Raw genomic sequence first — 20,691 nt, 5'->3', positions numbered from 1 at the left:
ATCTCATTGAGTAGCAGTCGTGGCGGTGGTACAAATAAAAGAAATTGGAGTGAATGAAAATAAAAAAGTGGTTTTGCCGATATTGAAGAGGTTTTTTTTTCCAGCGATAAAGCTCAACATTTTCAGCTTTATCGCTAAATGTCACGTAACCAGATTTGACACTGGACACGAGCGCGAGCGTCGAACGATTTCATGTGGCTCTAAAGTCGAAGCCGTATTTTATTTGTAAACATAGTATACGTATACAGTGGTGTATCGTTCACCATGTTTTTCAATGTGGCGAAATAACGCCCTAAAGCTTGAATACACATGCTGTCGCTTGCACATTTTTGGACGAGTAGTAGCTGGCACGTGTAACGTCAGCAAATATGACACAAGTGAGCAAGCTACTTCCATGAAAACGTGCAAGCTACAGGCGTGTGTATTGTCGGCCTAAACGACAATTGCTCGTTTAATGATATACCTGGGCTTGGGGATATTATAAACGTGTCTATGGATTTGTAGTCCGAAATACATATTCTTCATTTCATTTAAATTTCAATTGGCGGGGTCTGAAAAAGATGAAAATATAGTCGAAAAAGGTTAAAAGACGAGGCACGGGACACAAAGTATATAATTTTAATGAAATACAGTTATGATTGGTTTTGCCTCACTATTACTCTTTACCAAATAGAATTACTCTTAATTTAGTATTATTATTTAAGATTTTGATGATTATTTTGTTTTGTAAACCATTCGCACCAGATACGGTGATAATGGGATTAAATTAAAAATCCAATAGAGTACCTACACAATTGGAACTTTTTTTTTTTAGCAATGTTTGTCAAAGTTCTTCTCTATACCTGATTTTTTAGAAACCGAAATAAAGTAAACTATTTTGACCGGGCTTTTTGTTGAAAAATACTTTTATAAATTAAATATCACTAAGGGTCAAGGTAGTGTTATGGCCTCAAATGTGATAATAGTGATTTATTTTTTTAATAGTTTTCATTAAAAAATTAAGGTTCAGTACAATTGTTTACCTTGTTGCGATTAAGAGTGTACCGTGCGTTTTGCTTAGCCCGGATGACGGCTGAACTCCTAATTGTTAAAATGAGTGAATGAGGTTTTCTGGGCTATGAAACATTATATACTGAGAGGCAAAAAATCTGGCCCTCAAATGTATGCAGTTATAGGTAATTTTGTATGTAGAGTGGGCCAAATTTTGTGCCGCTCAGTATATATTTACTAGCCTGTTGCCCGCGACTCCGTCCTTGTAGAATTCGTTTATCGCTTCCCCGCGGGAACTACAATTTTCCAGGATCAAACTATCCTATGTCCTTCCCCGGGACTCATACTATCTGTATACCGAATTTCATCGATATCTGTATATAGAAAATCAGTTCAGCTGTTTAGACAACAAACAAACAGACTTGCAAACTTTCGCATTTATTATAATATTCGTGGTATTACAAAAGAAAACTAAAACTAACTTAATTTAGGCCTTAAAAACTTATATTCGTAAATAAAATATCCAGATCGCTGCTATTGGGCTGACTACGCTTCCTCGTGGCATGGTAATGCCAATACATTGAGCGAGGAAAGAGCCAGCCCTACGATCAATGATTTTAACACAAAATAATTTTTATTTTATGAGTTATGAGTTCGACTGTCATTCGGGCGGCGTAATACGCACGGTAATCCCTTTATAAATAAACTGAGTTACGCATGGTAGTCAAAATTTATTATGATTTGCGTTTTTTATACAGTGAGTCGTTCAGAATAGAGATTGCGTATTGGTGCAAGTGGTTTAAAATAGGCAGCATGAAATTTTTCCATCGTCTCCATCGACCGAGAAATGTTTTTTTTAAATGCATGTGTTTAGTTTAAATTTTGAATTATTTAGAGTTTGCTTTCGTTTGTAGATGGATGTACGGGTGAACAGTAGTCATAATAGGCGGGTAAGTAATACACATATGTTTATGTATCGCACACGCTATGTACTCCTTATATACCGCCTCCGCAGTTGTACTACCCGCCTTGTTGGATGCTTTTGTATATGTATTGTATTTTATAATATTTATCCATAATTGAGCTTGTATTTTATTAAGAAAGTAGCTCTGTTTTTATGCTTGTCGGTTGGTTCATGATAAAACTGCTGAAGTGTTTTTTTTTTTAAAGTAAAGTCATATTATTGGCTCGGGCATTTCGAAGTCTCTACAGATAAAAAAAAATGCAGTCACAAGCTATAGTTACTTTGCGCTTCTCGTAAATTTAAAATCATTATAAAAGTATCTAACAGTCATCATTTTATAATTAAATTTTAAATTTTGTTAAAGATGACTTCTGCAAGTCCAATATCATCTACACCGTGTCCAATAAGTTCGAATACACATATTTTTGCACTGACCTCTAGGTCAGTGCAAAGACAAACAGTAATGTCAAGACATACGGACTACAAGCCATCATATTCTTAGTTTAATGAATACAATATATTAACATTAACACAATGCAATCATTTCAATCGTCTAGGTATTTGTGGTTTGCTTTTAATCCACGATGAAACAGTATCGCGAAACGATTATCAAAAAAAATCGCAGTGGCGACAGCCCAGGCGCTGTCTTCAAGGCTTTAAATCCCTTGGAATTAAACGCAAACCTAGTTTACACCACAATCAAAAGGTATAGAGACAGGACAATTTCCGGTCGGCCACATTCAGCTAGAACCGATAGAGTACTAAAGATTGTGAGAGAGCGAGTTCGGCGGAAAAAAACACCGCTCTATTCGAAAATAAGCTGCTGACCTGAAAGTTTCAAGGAGATCGGTTTTGAGGGTAGATCTTGGATGCCATGCTTACACAAAACGCATAGTTCATGGCGTTTCCTAAGCGACCAAGAAAAAGAGAGACATTTCCATCCATCCCAGCCTATATAGGTCCCACTGCTGGGCAATAGCCTCCTCTCAGAACAAGAGGGCTTGGGCGATAGTTCCCACGCGAGAGACATTTATCGAACTTAATTCTTTCTTGGCACGCAGGGGATCAGTTTGTTTTTTGACGAGAAACTGTTTGTATTAGAACAGCCTCATAATGCCCAAAATGATCAATTGTGGACACCGAGGATAGAAGACATTCCAGACAACTAGAAGAATGTTCCTAGGTTCCAGAGCTCGCCATCGATGATGGTGTGGGGTCCAGTTTCTAGGCGGGGGTATCTACCTTTAGTATTTATCGATAAAGGCGATAAAGCCGAAGGTTTTGGAAAAAATGACTGCCCCAAATTTAAAAAGTATGTTTGGGAATTAATATTATGTTTTCCAATAAGACGGAGCTCCTTCACACACAGCAAAACCCTGTTCAAGCTTGGTGTCAGGCTAATTTGACCGATTTTTTGCCGAAACATGAATGGCCACCCAGTTTTCCAGACTTAAACGTATTAGATTATTTCGTATGATCGTACATGCTTTCAAAACTACATAATTATATAACCTGGATTATTTCAAAAAGGTTATCAAGCACATTTGAAACGAAATGCCAATGGAAGCTGTGCCGCGTGTGATTCATTCGAGAAACGTTTGAAGCCGGTAAAAAAGTTAAACGTGGAGTTATCCTGAAACATTTGTATGTACGTGTGGCATTAATAAAATATAGTTTTTATTATATTAACTATTCATACATTTGCTTTATCAAGAATCTAAACTGTATGCCAACTTATTGGACACGGTGTATATACTTATAGTTATCGAACTGACTATAAATTTGATATGGATGTATGTATTTGGTATGTAGTTTCGATGACAGTGCAAGTAGTCAACAAGAACGCTTGTATTCAAAACTTTTGATATACACCTTTGAGTTTATTAATCTTTGTACTCGATAGTATCAAATTCATGTAATATAGAAACAATGTAATGAATGAACTGCGTTACATGACAAAATTTCATAAAGTATTCAATTCATTTTATCCAATTTAATTCAAAAGTAAACCGTGTGATTCGAGCTCACGCTAACTTAGGTCTTATTTTTATTTTTTGAAAGTATTTATTATATGCATGTATTCTCTTTCCCTTATTTATGCTTTATATGTTTAAAATGCGTTGAAATAGTTAAAGCTTCTGAATGTGCCTCAACAGATGGCGTACGTTCCTAGTAGATAACTAGTAGTTGGATCAATTATTATATTTTTAATGATAATGGGGTTGTTCGTGGGAGCTTTTTCCCTCAATTTATGCGGTTTTGTACAAGACTTGCACTTGGGCGTTTTCAAAAAAAAGTGCAAGTATCTTTTCTTTCAAAACGAATTTAATTTTTTCATACTAAATTGTATGAGTCAGTTTTGTCACGCCCATACTAAGTGTATGAAAAAACGTCACAAAACTGTCTTTTTTTTTGAGTTTTTTTTTATAAACTATCGTATTCGATTGTGCTCTTGATTCTGAGTAGAAAAACCTATATTTTTTCCAAAATTTAAAATGGTACACTTTTTTTTTTTAAACACCCAAGTGCAAGTCTTGTACAAAACCGCATAAATTGAGGGAAAAAGCTCCCATCTGACAGTTGTTAGCCGTGTATACATGTTTTGCTGTTATTTTTAAATTTATATATACAGGTGTCTTTTAGTTTAGGGTTAGTTTGACTGAATAATTTTTTAAATGTTAAAGTGTAATAGCTTGAACGTCGATCAATGTATGGAAACGTTCGAGGACCACAATTAAAAAATCTTGAAAAACATTCACAGGTGTCAAACTAACCCAAACAATCATATATTTTTAATTTTGATATTTACACGTGCCTCTGGGCGAATATTCGAGCGTTTTGATTGCTCGATTAAATGTCATTGGCATTCCACGTTTCCCACAACGGACAAGTCGCCAGAAAAGATCATGCTAAATTTAGCATCGGCATAGGAAATATTATGCAAAGCTCTGCGCAGGGGGCGACACCAGCACAAACCGTGAACTAATTCCCACGACGTTCTCATTATAGTTTACCGCCATGATCATGATATATTGATTAGTAACAAAATAACGTGATATTTATATCAATAGCAACGATAGAGCTATATTTCCAAAAAAAAAATTGAAATTTTAATGACATTATGGCATCCTGAGGAAATAAGACATTCAAAGAATTGTTTACGGTTTGTACTAGTGCCAGAATGCAGCACTAGAATATTAGCGATAGAACATTGCAGTAGTATTCCCTATTGTCTTTTAATAACACCTGCCAAAACACTAATCAATGACCAGGGTGTCCACTTTTTGGAAAGTCAGAGAAAATTCAGGGAAGCTCAAGGTAGTAAGGGAAAAATCAGGGAAATTTGCTAGAAATCCAAAAAATCAGGAAAAAAACTCGTGATTTCCCAGAAACTTAGCTCCAGTCGTTTTAGTTCTGGGCGACGTATTAAAGAGAGTGGCACCATAAAAACAGTCAACGAAAAATTTGACAAACTTTCGGTGTGCAGTGAATTCCCATCATCGGGTCTAGCTTAGTATCTCGGGCAGTAAAAAAAATCATATTAACCTGCTTCGAAATGTACATGATTGGTCAGCGATTTTTTTTAAAGATTTGTAGTGAACACCCTGATGACGAATAAAATGTCGCATAAACGTTGAATATTAGCCCTTGTGCGTTGGTCGTTTGTGTCGGCGTCGTGTGACGTGGTTGGTCGTGTTACAGGAGAGCGGGGCGGCGCGCGCGGCGGCCAAGCCCGCGCCCAGCAAGCCGACCTACTCGCAGTCCTACTGGGCGCCCAACTAGCACACAGGTACTGCACTGCTTGCACTGTTGGGAACACCCCATACATACTATAATGGTGCTCCCACGTTGGCTGTTATCAGAGGCGTCTTTACCTATAGTGCACACGGGCGCAGCGGTGTTAGGGGCGCCGGCCGCGGCACTTTGTACCTATTGCATTTTGACCGCGCGCTTCCTAGATGGCGCTAAAGTAATAATTGCACACGGGCGCTACATGGGCTAAAGACGCCGCTGGCTGTTATCAAGCTGTTATACAGGGTGGAAAGTTGAGATGGGGCAGCAATACTGGGTTAAGACACTAAGGGGCTGTTTCACCATCCATTGATTAGTGTTAACTGGCGGTTAGGTGTGATGCCGTCTCTATTTGTTTTGCTCGAATAGACGGAGACGGCATCACATTTAACCGTCGGTTAACGCTAATCAATGGATGGTGAAACAGCCCCTAACTGTAGTTAAAATGTTCAGTTTTTAGTTGTCTACATACTGTTTAATTTTCTTTAAGCATAAAGGATTCATATTCGTAAAAAAACAAGATGCGAAAGTTTCACTTTGCAAATTAGTACCGTACGAACTGTATGGAAAAAGTTTTCTTTGATTTGTGGGTGTTCTGTACTCTAACCTTAGTTGGTCTCAAAGAGTGTTTTAATCCTTGATAGAAATGGGACCAATTGGCATTAAAAAAAAAAGTCAAATCTGTTGATTTTCTCGCTGACTGTTCATTTTATCAAAAATCTGTGAATGTCGATTGTCATCACTCAAAAAGTTAGTAAAGGTCTCCTAAGAGCATTTTCGCGTAGCAGCAAGGGATCTAGTAGCTGCCCTTGCTGCCCCATCTCAACTTTCCACCCTGTTTAACGTTATAACATTTCTTTGTAACATTATTATCATATTATATAACAATATCACATATTATAATATAATATGGTGTTATATAAATAATAATAAATAAATATCATGGGATTCTTGACACCAATTGACCTAGTCCCAAACTAAGCAAAGCTTGTACTATGAATACTCGGCAACGGATAAACCTACTTTATAGATAAATGGATGGATCAACTATTTCTTGTTCTTATTCTGTCCCGTCAGCGAGGGGACAGAAGTAGTACAGTTTAATAGAAGAAATGTTGTGTCACATTATACTAATATGCTTATTAGATGACCAATTATAGAAGGGGCTTAAAACTACCACAAAAAAGCATCTTTGGCAAATTACGATTTAAAGAGTGACTCAGGAGACCGTAACTATAGTAACGAGTGAAAAGAAAAAGTTGATCGACTCACATACATACCCTTTTTAGGGATAAGCTCGCCTTTGTTCTCCTCTCTGTGTATTTGTATTTTTATTTTTATGTGCAATAAAGAGTTTACATACATACATACTTAAATAGATATTAAACATCCAAGACCCGAGAACAAACATTCGTATTATTCATAGAAATATCTGCCCCGGCCGGGAATCGAACCCGGGACCTCAAGCTTCGTAGTTAGGGTCTCTAACCACTTGGATGGCCAAGTCGTCAAATATAAAAAAATTATACCAATGTGCTCCCACGTTTAAAACATCTAACAAGTTGTAACAAATGTTATACTGTTAGAATTTGTTATCGTGTTTTATAAACCCCCTTGCAAAAAAAAACGGGCACCTATGGTTTTTGTGTTTTATGTGCATGAAAGCTTACTTTCTAAGCTTCAATGCCTAAAAATGTGATAAACCATTGCAAGGGGGTTTATATAACGTTATAAAACATTTGTAACAGGCTAACAGCCAATGTGGGAGCACCATAAGACGTTCACTGTCCCCATACAAAATGATTGACAAAGTCACACGTCCAAGTGTGCTTCCACTTCAAGAACAGTGAAATTGTGAACTAATAGTGGAAGCACGGGACTCCTGAAAAAAAAGAAGCTTCATGTGACCCCACCCCACCCCGTGTATGTAAACTATTTATTGTACAGAAATATAGAATCAACACAATTGACAAATATTGAGGTGTACAGGTGGTCAAAGATTATCGGCACATGCACTCTATTATTAAGGTATTAGAGTTCAGATTTCGATATTTTTTGATCACCAAAAAAGTTGTCTATTTACATATTTTTTGTAACTCTGGCCGTATCGATATCGCTGTAATTGACTGTACAAAGGCATGTTATTTGAAAACATGAAACGTACAAGCCGCCTCTCTTTTGGTGTTCAGTAAAAAAATATCGAAAATTGGTCAAAAAGTTTAGGGGTAGTTAACTATGTTTGTAGGAAAAACCGTGTGGGCACGCAGTCGTCTTAAATAATAAATTCATTTATTTAGGGCAACATGGCCTATACAATACCATAAAAACATACGCATAAAAAGGTACCCGACCATAAAGATTGCACATTGGTCTTTGGAAAGACACTCGGCTAATTTCGGCTTCATAGAGCGTTGTCACACACTACTTATGTGACGTTTGTCAGTCGTTGTACAGGTGCAATAGAGTAAGACGCATTTAGATGAAAATATATAGAGTTGTTGAAACCCCCCAAAGCTTTAAATTGTACGATGGCATTTTTAGGAAAAAGAGGGAACTATCCTTTTTCTAGTAGTTGCAACAGCTCTCTACAGATATCCGAAGTTTACATAAATCATTAATTTGACGTAAAGTAATTAAGTCCTTAAAGGCGCAGTATTTATTTGATACTAGCCGCTACCCGCGACTCCGTCCGCGTAAAATATTTGGCTATCGCTATCCCGCGGGACCTATGCAATTTTCTGGGATAAAAACTATCCTATGTCCTACCCCGGGACTCAAACTATTTGTATACCAAATATCACCTAACTCGGTTCAGCGGTTTAGACGTGATGAAGTAACAAACAAACAAACAGACTTACTAACTTTCGCATTTATAATATTAGTGTGATAAAACGTCACTTAATAAATACGATGATTGATGAACGGTCGCCAGTGTTCGGAAGTCGTCGTGAACAGCCAATTGTCTTATTCCGAAGACCGATGTGTAATCTTTATCGCCGGTTAGTGTACCTGTGTGTGTGTGTGTGTTAACTTGTCTGTCTGTCCGCAGGCCCCCCACAGTCGTTAGACACCTGTATATAGACGGCGCCGCGGCGCCCCCTCGCTCCAGTCAATTGCCGGCCGCGCCCCGCGCCCCGCGCGTGCGCGCCTAACGACCACACCCGTCAAACCCTATTTTTAATGTGTAACTGAAACTTGTAAAATAATACGAAAGGAATTTGAATGAAAAAAAAAAACTATGTTAATATTTCGTTCGTTTTTAAATTGTGTACGCGACGGCACTCGGTGTTGTTTGACGCCGCTGTGCTGCAATAGTATTGCCGAGTGCCGCGCCCGCTCCGCTAGGTTACAATTGTTTAAAATTAACTGTAGTGCTATGTATATCTTATCTTTATAATATGTATATGTATGTAAGCGTTTGGTACGCTATGCGCGCCGAATCTTTTTATATTTAGTTGACAGAGTTTTTGTAATTACATATTATAGTTGAACTAATGTCGATCTATAAAGTAATAATTGTACCGAGTAGTCGAGATCTTTTTTATGTGAAAGAATGCAATTGTGATGATCTCGCGGGCATTTGAAAGTATGAGGGAATTACACATATTGGAACTTGATGTTTTGTTTTATTACACGTTTTCACACATTTGTAAAGACCATTGGTTGTGGGCAAGATATGTAAGCAACCAACGAAGCGAAAGTGTTGGATACTCATAATGCCTAGACAAATTTGATGTATTGACTCTGTAGATGCTGATACTTAAATGCTAAAAACAGTCTTTGGATTTAAAATATCCTTATACTTGATGATTATACGCTTTGACGCTCTCTTTCTCAAGTAATACTTTGAAGAGGGATGGCACGCTTAAACCGCGCGTCTAACCGCATGGTGCGCAGCGTAGTTTTTTTAATGCGCGCGCGCGCCTGTCTTCGTTAAGATATTACGATTTTGGCAGCATTGATAACTTTGTAAAGAAAGAAATGACGTCAAGTTCATTCGCAAAAACAAACTGTAATAACAAAGAAGTAAACAATAGTAACTAATGAATTGTAAACGAACAAAAATTGGTAACAATTTTAACCCTTTGGCCGCCACGGTCGGCCACAGACGGCAAAAAAATCTGAAAATCTTTTTATAGGCGCCACAAAATGCCATGTACCTATGGCACGATTTTCAGCTGTCGCGGTTTGCCGACCGTGGCGTTCAAAGGAAGGGTTATACACAAAATAAAGTCATTGTTTGCTTATGGGTCTTGATTGCTCTTTTCTCCTCTATATGAGATTTGATGACTTATCACATTACATACAAGTCAAAAGAAATAAAAAAACTCACAAATAGTGAATGGGTTGATGATTAAAAAACTTTTGTAACTTACAACCGTCTCACTTTTATTACAAAATAACAGGAATGTAAACCCTTACAAAATACAAACATTGCTATAAAAATATCGTTGCTCTTAATTTCATAACATTTAATTGCACCATAACCATCAATATCTAAAAATCACCAAAAAAATATGAATTACAATCAATTACATTTCAAATGTTGGTATCACAGGTCGATATGGATTTCAAATAGGGATGTTGACACCACCAATCAACTGACGTACTTTTTATGAGCTGTCAAAACACAATTCTCCCATAGAGTTTGAATGGAAATAGCAACATATGACGTCACTTGTTCGCACACTCAATCAACTAATTATTTATTGGTTTTAAAGCAACAAAAAATCTGATTTTGCAGTTAATCGAAAATTAATCTGGTTTTCAGGGCTAATAAAGCGTTTTTTTACTGGAGTCGTGTCTTCGAATTATTTTTTAATGGTGTCAACACTTCTATTGTCAATGTCGTTGAAATGGACCTAACCAGAGGCCGTATTGCCTAACCTTTCTGGCGCTCGAAAACGCAATCAAATGACAGATTTCGCATACAAAAACTGTCATTTGATTGCGATCACGAGCATCAGAAACGTTAGGCAATACGGCCTCAAATCTATAATGAGTGTTTGTGTGGCTTATTGGTGCTAGTATCGGGTGCCACTCTTTCCCGGCCCGGACAACACCGACATAGAAATACTGGCCCTGTTTTTTGTGAACACGCCCATAGAAACTGACAGAAGCTTCTATGGGCGTGTACACGAAAAACAGGGTCGGTATTATCCGGGCCGGTAAAGAGTGTCACCCCTAGTATCGTGATGTACGTTTGACAACTTTGACATTTGCGGTACGTTTGTGATCGGTTTAAATAACTAAATGAGCGGATTCGCGCTGTCATCGTTCATCCACCATTACCTCTCATATTTCGTTTTCTAGAATTTTTTTACCGTACAACGGCAAAACAAAAACTACTAGACACTGGCAAAATTGTCCTCCAATGGACAGAGCCATATTTTTTTAAAGAAAGAAACTAAATGAGCCAATCCTTATGCCAATCGCAGCAAAACTAACGTCAAACGGACCTATCGATACTAACGCCATCTAGCGATACTTCGTCTGTCAAGGAAACCTCAGATGTGCGCAGCCGCATCGCTGTCGACGATCCAGTACAATGAACCTTCAGGCTTCACCCTAGCAGATGGCAGGTCTTCCTTGTCTTTGAGGATACGCTGAAACAGAAAATAATCCTATCTTACTAAGGCAGAAATGCGAGAGTTTAGTATGCGTGCGTGCTTGTGTTAAAGGGCGTTTATGCGTCAGTTTTGTGACGCCCATATCTAGCCTATACCGAGTTGGAAAAGCGTGACTAAAGTGTCGTTTTTGAATTTTTTTTAAACTATCGGACTCAATTGTGCTCATGATTCTGAGTAACAAAAAGCATATTTTTTCTCATCTTTCTCATCTCCCACTGTTGGGCACAGGCCTCCTCTCAGAATGGGAGGGCTTGGGCCGTAGTTCCCATTTTGCACATGACTTTCGAAAAACTCGGACGTGCGAGCTGGGAATATCAACCCACAATCCTCTGCTTGAGAGGTCATAGGTCAAACCACTAGGCCATCACAACTTTTTTTTTCCAAAACGGGTAACTTCTATAGAAAAATAACAGATAAAGAAACAATCTGTAAGGGGCGGCCGCTGTCATGCTATCTCGCTCACACATTCGCTCTGTCTATTCTATACTCGAACAGTGTGGTATGTACAACCAAAAAATAATCAGTCAGTATAAAATAAAAATAAAAAAATAGGTTAAAAATAATAAAAATAAATAAAGAGGTTATCAAGTATATGTCCCTTTAAATATGATATACTAGCTTTTAGCCGCGGCTTCGCACGCGTAAACTGTTGTTGTAGTTGCAATTGAAATTTTCGGGATTTTACAAAATTTCTCTGGAAATTTCCAAAATTAATATCGTGGTTTTCATTGAGGTTGTGTTGTGAACAACTAAAAAATTCAAGACTCTAAACCCAGTGCTGAAATTTCAAGATTTTTCTTTATCCCGTGGGAATATCAGGATAAAAAGTAGCCTATGTGTTATTCCAGAGGTTCAGCTACCTACATATCAAATTTCATTACTCTAAAACTCAGCAGTTATTATTTCGCGATTTTACCCCTATCCCGTGGGAATATCAAAGTCAAAGTCAAAATATCTTTATTCAATTTAGGCCATAACAAGCACTTATGAATGTCAAAAAAAAATCTACCACCGGTTCGGAAAAACCTCTGTTGAGAAGAATCCGGCAAGAAACTCAACAACGTATTTTTTTTTCCGGGATAAAAAGTATCCTATGTTTTAATCCAGGTTATAAATTAACTTTTTGCCAAATTTCATCCAAATCCGTCAAGCCGTTTCAGCGTGAAGAAGTAACAAACATACTCACTCACAAACTTTCGCATTTATAATATTAGTAGGAAGTAGGATAAAATCTAAAATGAAATCTTTATCCTTCGGATACCGGTTTTTCACTTCACCTGTTGACTACACAATAAAACACACATTACCCTTTTTCATTGTCACAGTCGGATAATTAACTGTTAATAACTGCATTTTATCTAACCATAAATTTGGTTAATTAACCATAGCTAAAAGTGTTCTGTCAAAACTGTCACAGTGAAAACATCTATGTCGCGCGCTTCTCCGCATTTTAATACGAAATATCGTGTAAAAGTGATTAGTTTGCAAGAATAACGTGTTATTCGCTACAAAAGTTCAGCACGGGTCACAATCAAATAATAAAATCGACGCAAAGTGCTATAAAGTAGACTTAATCATCAAAAATCGATAGTAATAATTTTGGTGTTGTGGGTAGTCTAGACGGGGGTTGTCAGTTCAAGTTTGTTCGTTCGTCAGTTGTCAAATAGAAAAAAAAAAAAAAAAAAAACCCGAGGTTGCCAGCAGAAAGAAAAAACTACTATTGGTAGAAAAAATCAAATAAGAAACAACTACGTCTCTGATAAATAATAATGGAAGAACAAATGAAATTGCTATGGTCTAATATAAAGGAAGAGATGGAAAAACAAAACAACAAACAAATGCAAATCTTAACCGAAACTATTACTAAAACTTTAGATGAACACTTGGTACCCTTTCGGCTAGAAAATGAAGCTTTAAAAAAAGAGGTTGAGACATTGCGTTCTAAAATAAATTATCTAGAATTAGAAGGAAGAAAAAACAATATAATCTTACATGGGGTGGAAGAAAGGGAGACTAACAGCTCAGAACTGACAAATATGGTGCTTGGACTGCTCAATAGGACCAATAATAAAGCGCAGAATGAAACCCATGAATGGGACAAATGGGAAATTAGCAAATTATATAGAGTTGGAAAAAAGACTGTCAATAAAATAAGACCTATTAAGATTACTTTGACTCTTACATGGCGCAGAAACGAAATTCTCAAAAACAAGAAGAACTTCCCAAAAGGAACATACATTACGGAGGATTTGCCCAAGGAAGAGGTTGAAATAAGAAAGTCACTGATTCCAGCACTAAAAGATGCTAGAGCTTCTGGAAAGTACGCAATCATAAGGAATGGTAGACTCATAATAAAGGACAAGTTGGAGAAGGAAAAAAGGAAAAGAATTCCGTCTTCACCACCATCTACGCCCCCTAGCAACTTCAGCACAGCTCACAAAATGGACAGTGCAGCCAAACCTGCTAAACTGCCTAGAAGCAACCCATTTGAATCCATGAGGAACAGAGCACACTCACAAACAGAAGATATGTCATCAAAAAACTAAAAAATGGCAGAAAACAAAGAACAAAACCTAATACAAAAACAACAACTAATAATAAAACAACTAATTACACAATCCCCAATCCGGCTGGTCCCCGTGGGGAGAACGACCACAACCCTCCAACTAGAAGCAAAACACTTAAAATTGCAACCCTGAACACAAGAACCCTTAGAACCGACGAAAGCCTACAGGAGCTAGAAAAAGCATTAGAAGACATAAATCTCGATATCCTAGGTATAAGCGAAATGAGAAGACTAGGAGAAAAAATCGAGGAACGCGCAGACTACATACTATTCCACAAAGGCGAAGTAGCGGGACACAGAGGAGTAGGATTCCTAATCAAGCAGTCGCTGAAAAAACAGATCCAAGAGATCACCGGATTCTCTGACCGAATAGCGGTACTTACCATCAACATACCGGGTTATCGCAAATTTTGGACTATCATACAAATATATGCCCCGACGGAACAAGCAAACAAAATGGAAAACAAACTCTTCTACGACGAACTAACTCAAACAATAATGAAGTACTCACACAACCACATAATACTGATGGGTGACTTCAATGCTCAAGTTGGGGCAAAGTTAAATAAGGAAGAATATGTCTTGGGGAACTTCGGACAAGGAAAAAGAAGCCCAAATGGAGAACTGTTAGTAGAACTCTTACTCGAACACAACCTAACAATTTTAAACAGTATATACAAGAAAAATAAGAACAACAAGTGGACCTGGATCTCCCCAGACGGAAGGTACAAAAACGAGATAGACTATATAATGACCAGCGATCCAAAAGCCTTCACAGACACATCGGTAATATCAAATCTAAACTTCAACACAAATCACCGCATGGTAAGGAGCTTTTTAAAAGTGAAATCACCAAAAAAGTCTAGAAAACATATAGCAACCCATAAAACACAGCGTTTAGCAACGAAACTTTAAGAGATATTACCAAGGCCCTGAATGAAATGACCAAAGAAACATCAGAGGAGGACAGGAGCACAGATGTTGTTGCCATGTACGGAAGACTAGAAAAGCAATTAACCTCAGCTAAAACTGGGAGCATGAGAGAGGAGAAGTACATACTAAGCGACACAACACTGCAAATAATAGAAAAACGTAAAATATTGCTCTCTCACTACCCTAGGAAAGATAACATCAAACAAGTAGCCGAACTAAGCAAGGAAATCAGGAAAAATATCAGAAAAGACAGGACAACCAAGCGGCTACAAACATTAGAAATACATATAAAGAAAACAGGGGGAGTAAAGAAGGCTTTAAAGGAACTGAGGGAAACAAGTAAGGACTGGATACCAAAACTAAGTAAAAAGGAAAAAACTACGGCAAACAGGAAAGATATCAACGAAATAGCTACACAATTCTACCAGGACCTCTACTCGCATCCAGACAAACTACAGAAACAAGAGCAAAGGAAAAACCTCCACGAAAGTCAATACAAAGAAGAGCCTAGAGAACCAAAAGTAATGCCTAGTGAAGTGGAACAAGCTATACTTAGCCAAAAGATGGAAAAAGCGCCAGGCCCAGACAAAATTACAAACGAGCTTCTCAAGGGTACTCTCGAAGAGGTAATACCCATACTAACAGCAATATCGTGAGGAAACCTGCACAAACCTGCGAAGCAATTCAATGGTGCGTGTGAAGTTCCCAATCCGCACTGGGCCGCGTGGGAACTACGGCCAAGCCCTCTTGTTCTGAGAGGAGGCCTGTGCCCAGCAGTGGGACGTATATAGGCTGGGATGATGAACAGCAATATTTAACGACATATTGGAGTCGGGTAAAATACCCACGCAGTGGAAAACTTCACACATAATTCTTATATTTAAGAAAGGACAAAAAGAAGACATAGGGAACTACAGACCTATAAGTTTGGTATCCAACATCTATAAGGTATTCTCCAAAGTCATCCTGGGTAGAATAAATAAAAATCTTGATGAGAACCAGCCAAGAGAACAAGCCGGATTCAGAAAAAAGTACTCCACCATTGACCATATACACACAGTGAAACAAATACTAGAAAAGTACAAAGAATATAACAAAAATTTGTATATGGCGTTCATTGACTATTCCAAAGCCTTTGACAGCATAACCCACGAAGCCTTATGGGAGAGTTTGAAAGAGCAAGGGATAGCATCAATGTACATCAATATTATTAAAAACATCTACGCAAATAGCGAAGCGAGGATACAACTGGAATCCCTGGGCAAGAAGTTTAAAATTGAAAGAGGAGTAAGGCAGGGGGACCCTCTCTCTCCGAAACTGTTCACAGCCGTACTGGAAAGTATCTTTCGCAAACTAGACTGGTGCAGATTTGGCCTAAACGTGAATGGCGTAAAAATGAACCATCTCAGATTCGCAGATGACATAGTCCTGTTCGAAGAAAACCCAAAAGATCTGGAGAAAATGATAATATCACTAAAGGAAGAAAGTATGAAAGTTGGGCTATCTATGAACAGGGAGAAAACAAAACTACTCACAAACTCCAAACCGATAGAGATACGAATTGACAACCACCCACTTGAATATGTGCAGGAATATAGCTACCTAGGCCAAATAATCAGTCACAACGAGCAGACTACTAAAGAAATTAACAAAAGAATCACAAATGGATGGAAGAAGTACTGGTCGCTGAGAGAAGTTTTGAAATCCAAGGAACTGAACTTATCATTAAAAAGAAAAGTATTCAACACCTGCGTCCTGCCAGTTATTACATACGGCTGCGAAACATGGTCTCTAACTAAGCATCACAGGGCTAAGCTGGAACGTTGCCAAAGAGCCATGGAGAGAAGCATGATGGGAATAAAAAAGCTGGACAAAATCAAAAGTATAGTTATAAGAAGGGAAACGAGAGTAAGAGACATTACTGAGCAAATAGACCAACAAAAATGGAGATGGGCGGGACACATGATCAGGGATCCACAAGAGAAATGGAGCAAGATTGTCTCGGATTGGTACCCTAGAGACGGCAAGCGCTGCCGTGGACGTCAACAGACAAGATGGGAGGACGATTTAAAACTAACAGCTGGACACCACTGGAGAAGGGTAGCACGCGACAGAACCGAATGGAAAAGGTTGGAGGAGGCCTATGCCAACAGGCACGCTGAACTACAAGACATTATTTAACCAGTTTCTTTTTTTATAAATTTATTATTATTATTTTCTCATGCTTGTGGTTCAGAATAAAGGGCTTTATTATTATTATTATTATTATTATTATTATAAAAGGTTTTTTACAACTATGCGGTAGCAGAGAGGTTCTAGGATGTTTTCCTCGCAACACAACCTCTAGTAGAAATGCAATCCTTGCCTAATCCTTGCCATTTTAGCAATTTTTTAGCCCACACACATACCTTAACCATATCTGCCTTTCCAGCACCACTGATAGCAAAAATGCAGTTTCTAGCAGCATTTATGACGGGGTAAGTGAGCGTGATTCTTTCTGGAGGTGGCTTGGGGGAGTCTGTGATGGCTGCCACCTTCAATATAGTTTCACTCAGTAGGGGGTGCCCTGGGAAGAGGGAGCATGTGTGGCCATCGGGTCCCATGCCAAGTAGAAGCAGATCAAACTTGAACTCTTCACTGTTAAATGCTAGTTTTAGTTTTTCGGTGTAATCCTTAGCTGCTGCTTTGGCTGAAATTTAAAACAGGATTTAGTAACTTATCGCTTAATAAAAAATCACATCAGGTTTTGTTACTATCAGGGCCCAATTGCATGACAAATTACAAGCTAATAGTATTAGCGATTTTGTATTGTAATACACTAATACTATTTGCTTGTAATTTGTTGCCCAGTTGGTCAAAAATGTAGGTAAAGTAGGTTTAAAGCCAACATACCTGAAACTCCCTGTTTCAAGACAATAAATTGTTTCTCCGTTAATTCTGTTTTTGGTATAAGTTGTTTCTTATACACCCCAAATGTGGAGTCTTCACTATCTTCAGGCACAACTCGTTCATCACAAAAAGCTAGCGTCCATTTTGACCAGTCTGTATTGATCTTTGGCAGACTTTCACAAAGGAATTTCAGCACGGACCCACCTGTTAACCATAACATAATATGTAATCATTCAATTAATTTTTTGGGATAATATTTAGTGTCAAAACGCTGTAGGTATGTGAGTAATATTTCAGTTTTTTCAAGTATCAGTAGTAAGCATGAATTAGTGACTTAGCAAAAAACTTAAGACTCCTGATTGATTATTATTTTTATTATGAGTAGGACACGTCACTGGTTAGATAACACATGAAAAGATTGATGGACTTGAACAGCAATTTAACGTCTCAACTAAAGACCGGCAAAGTTCTGCAACTTGTTTCATCAGAAGCAACATTAAATTCTTATTTGAAATATAAGCTTGCTGCAGTTAATGATAAATGCTATTTTACTAACAATATTTAGTTAAAGAAAAACAGGCAGGAGGAAGTTGTATAAACAGTTTCAACAAACTTACCGGACAAACCGATGTAGAATTTTCCCCGATTGTAAATAGCATCGTTGGATATTTTCTCAACATACGTAGACAGTTTACTAATCACTTCGCTTTCATCTGCTACTTTTATGATCGTCATTCTTAGAATTCTATAGAACAGAGAAAGAAAATTTACAACAAACAAACAACCAGTGAACGAATAACAGCAATCCCACAACCGGACAGCGCGCGAGCGCAATGATGATGCATGAATGACATCTTTGAATGACATTCAATGTCAATGACAGATGAATGATGAGCGACTAGCACAATACATACAACTAAGTTTGTTACGTATATTGTGCGACTAGCGATTAGCGATTGCATGTGGGGGCACCCTTCATAGATACTCTACGAAGAACGTCGCAAAAAAAACGGAACTAAAATAATAACGCAGTTATCATGCAAAATTTAACTTTTTCCAATTCGCCGTTAACCACTCAGGTCAGGTGCTTTGAATTTTGAGTTGAACTCTTATTCATATAACAAAATAAGAGCGTTGACAGGCAACTAGAGCAGCCAAAAGCTATATATATCGCTCTTTGTATCTTTTGTTCGTGATTTTATTTGTTTGAATTTGGAACAATGAAAATATAAATAAACTAATAAAGACGTCGCACTGTATTAATAATTATTATTTGTTGTCGTAGCATTATTTATTTTTATAACTTTGGCTACTTCAATCTTTTTGTATGTAGTTGACTGTACATAGCCACTCACGTGATTGCTGATTATTCCGAGGAAGCAAAAACCTTTCAACAGTGCAGGCGGCAATATTCGTGAAGTTTGAAGACTTTGAAGGTAAAAACATAAAAAATAAAAATAAAAAGATTGTCAGAAGTGGGATTCGAACCCACGCCCACAGAAGTGGACTGCGACCTGAACGCAGCGCCTTAGACCGCTCGGCCATCCTGACGATATCATAAGCAATGAAATTATAAATTTAGTTCTGTTACTTTTATTAGTTCAATTTGACTGAATTTATTAACCGACTTCAAAAAGAAGGTTATCAATTCGGTTGATTTTTTTTATTATGATATTATATTATTATTTTTTGTTTGTTACCTCAGAACTCCGTCATTTGTGAACCAATTCGATTTTTTTTTGTAACTCGGAAACTATTAGATCCGGCAGTTGAATTGAAATTGGGGGGGTTTTAATCCCGTGGGAATTTCCAAAAAATGCGTTTTAAAGTTCATTAAACCCTTTTTTGGCATTAAGCACTAAGAATAAGTCTTAGTACTTATTACATGTTTGGAGTCTGTTATTTTATTACTACCTATTACGTTGCAACCGTTCAATCCATAAACCAACTTTCACTAACTATGCTTTTCACTGTGACAAGTGTGACTCGAAGAAGTGATGTTACTGCGTTCTATTTCTATATAAAATAACTACAATCAAAAAAAAAAATATATAATTGCAATCGTGTTTCGCTACCATAGAAACTTACTAGTAAAATTTCATAAAAACGTTCTTACTTTGTATTTTTTTGAAAAAAAAAAAGTTTTCTTAATTGGTGATTCGAACTCACCACAGATCTTTTATTTTTATTGTTTAATTTTTGGTTACTTCTGCATGCAGCAAAAGGATTGTCCGTCCTATAAAGTGTCACCAGGGTATCGGGCTTCGGGCACAGTCGCTAGGTACTGGGGGGATCCATCACCCAGTGCCGTCCTGCGCCCGATGCGGGGCCCCTCCGATCCCTCTCCAACCGACTCCAATATAGACTCGGGCAATCCCATGCGCATGCTGCGAAAATTGTAGCTGCATTCTATAAAATAACGTCATTCAAAAGAGTTCATTGCACTCGTAGCTGTTGTCATCCAATGGCATATTCCGTAGCTAGCGACGAAGGCAATGTATTTTGGCATGTCTATAATAGGCGTTCAACTTTCTGATCAATTTAATTAGCGATTTCGTAATTAATTGCTTAAAACTGTATGGGGAAAATTCGCAACACTCTAGCGGCTTAGTGAAATATCAGCATGCGAAACTTGAAACTTATTAGTTACGCTACTCGACGACAGATGGCGCTGAAATTTTTACTCATATAAATAACAGATGTCGCTGCGGGTGGGTTACAGAGTCAGTGGCGAAAGTGAAAGTGGTAGCGGTTGTTGACCATCAAAACGGTAAATGACGTAACAATGGTAACAAGTACACGCCGCAGCATCCACGTAAGCGCCATCAGACATGCCAACGAGAAAGTAGCGTACAGTTGGATTGGAATCGTGACGCTCGTTTGTTATTTTTAGGACTGGCTGTCAACGGAAGTAGTAGGTAGGTAGG

General features: G+C 37.8%; 1 protein-coding gene, 1 long non-coding RNA gene and 1 other non-coding gene across 3 annotated transcripts; 1 reads left to right on the top strand and 2 right to left on the bottom strand.

Annotated features, from left to right (window-relative positions):
- The first annotated feature begins 1,690 nt into the window (after window positions 1-1,690).
- On the top strand, window positions 1,691-9,363 carry LOC141440460 (uncharacterized). Its single transcript, XR_012452705.1, has 3 exons — window positions 1,691-1,940; window positions 5,657-5,744; window positions 8,796-9,363. It is a non-coding gene; the product is annotated as an uncharacterized lncRNA (long non-coding RNA).
- Window positions 9,364-10,080: 717 nt separating this feature from the next.
- Window positions 10,081-18,629, bottom strand: LOC141440459 (6-phosphogluconolactonase-like). Its single transcript, XM_074104974.1, has 4 exons — window positions 18,382-18,629; window positions 17,768-17,968; window positions 17,284-17,564; window positions 10,081-11,352 (listed from the first exon to the last, which is right to left on the bottom strand). The coding sequence occupies exons 1-4, from the start codon at window positions 18,497-18,499 to the stop codon at window positions 11,254-11,256; spliced, it is 699 nt and encodes a 232-aa protein (XP_073961075.1). The 5' UTR covers window positions 18,500-18,629; the 3' UTR covers window positions 10,081-11,253.
- Window positions 18,630-19,231: 602 nt separating this feature from the next.
- TRNAL-CAG (transfer RNA leucine (anticodon CAG)) lies at window positions 19,232-19,315 on the bottom strand. The gene has a single exon. It is a non-coding gene; the product is annotated as a tRNA-Leu (tRNA).
- Between the last annotated feature and the right edge of the window lie 1,376 nt (window positions 19,316-20,691).

This window comes from Choristoneura fumiferana, chromosome 22 (assembly GCF_025370935.1).
Source record: "Choristoneura fumiferana chromosome 22, NRCan_CFum_1, whole genome shotgun sequence".
NCBI classification, from domain to species: Eukaryota; Metazoa; Arthropoda; class Insecta; order Lepidoptera; family Tortricidae; genus Choristoneura; species Choristoneura fumiferana.
This window is presented reverse-complemented; position numbering and strand designations above follow the sequence as displayed.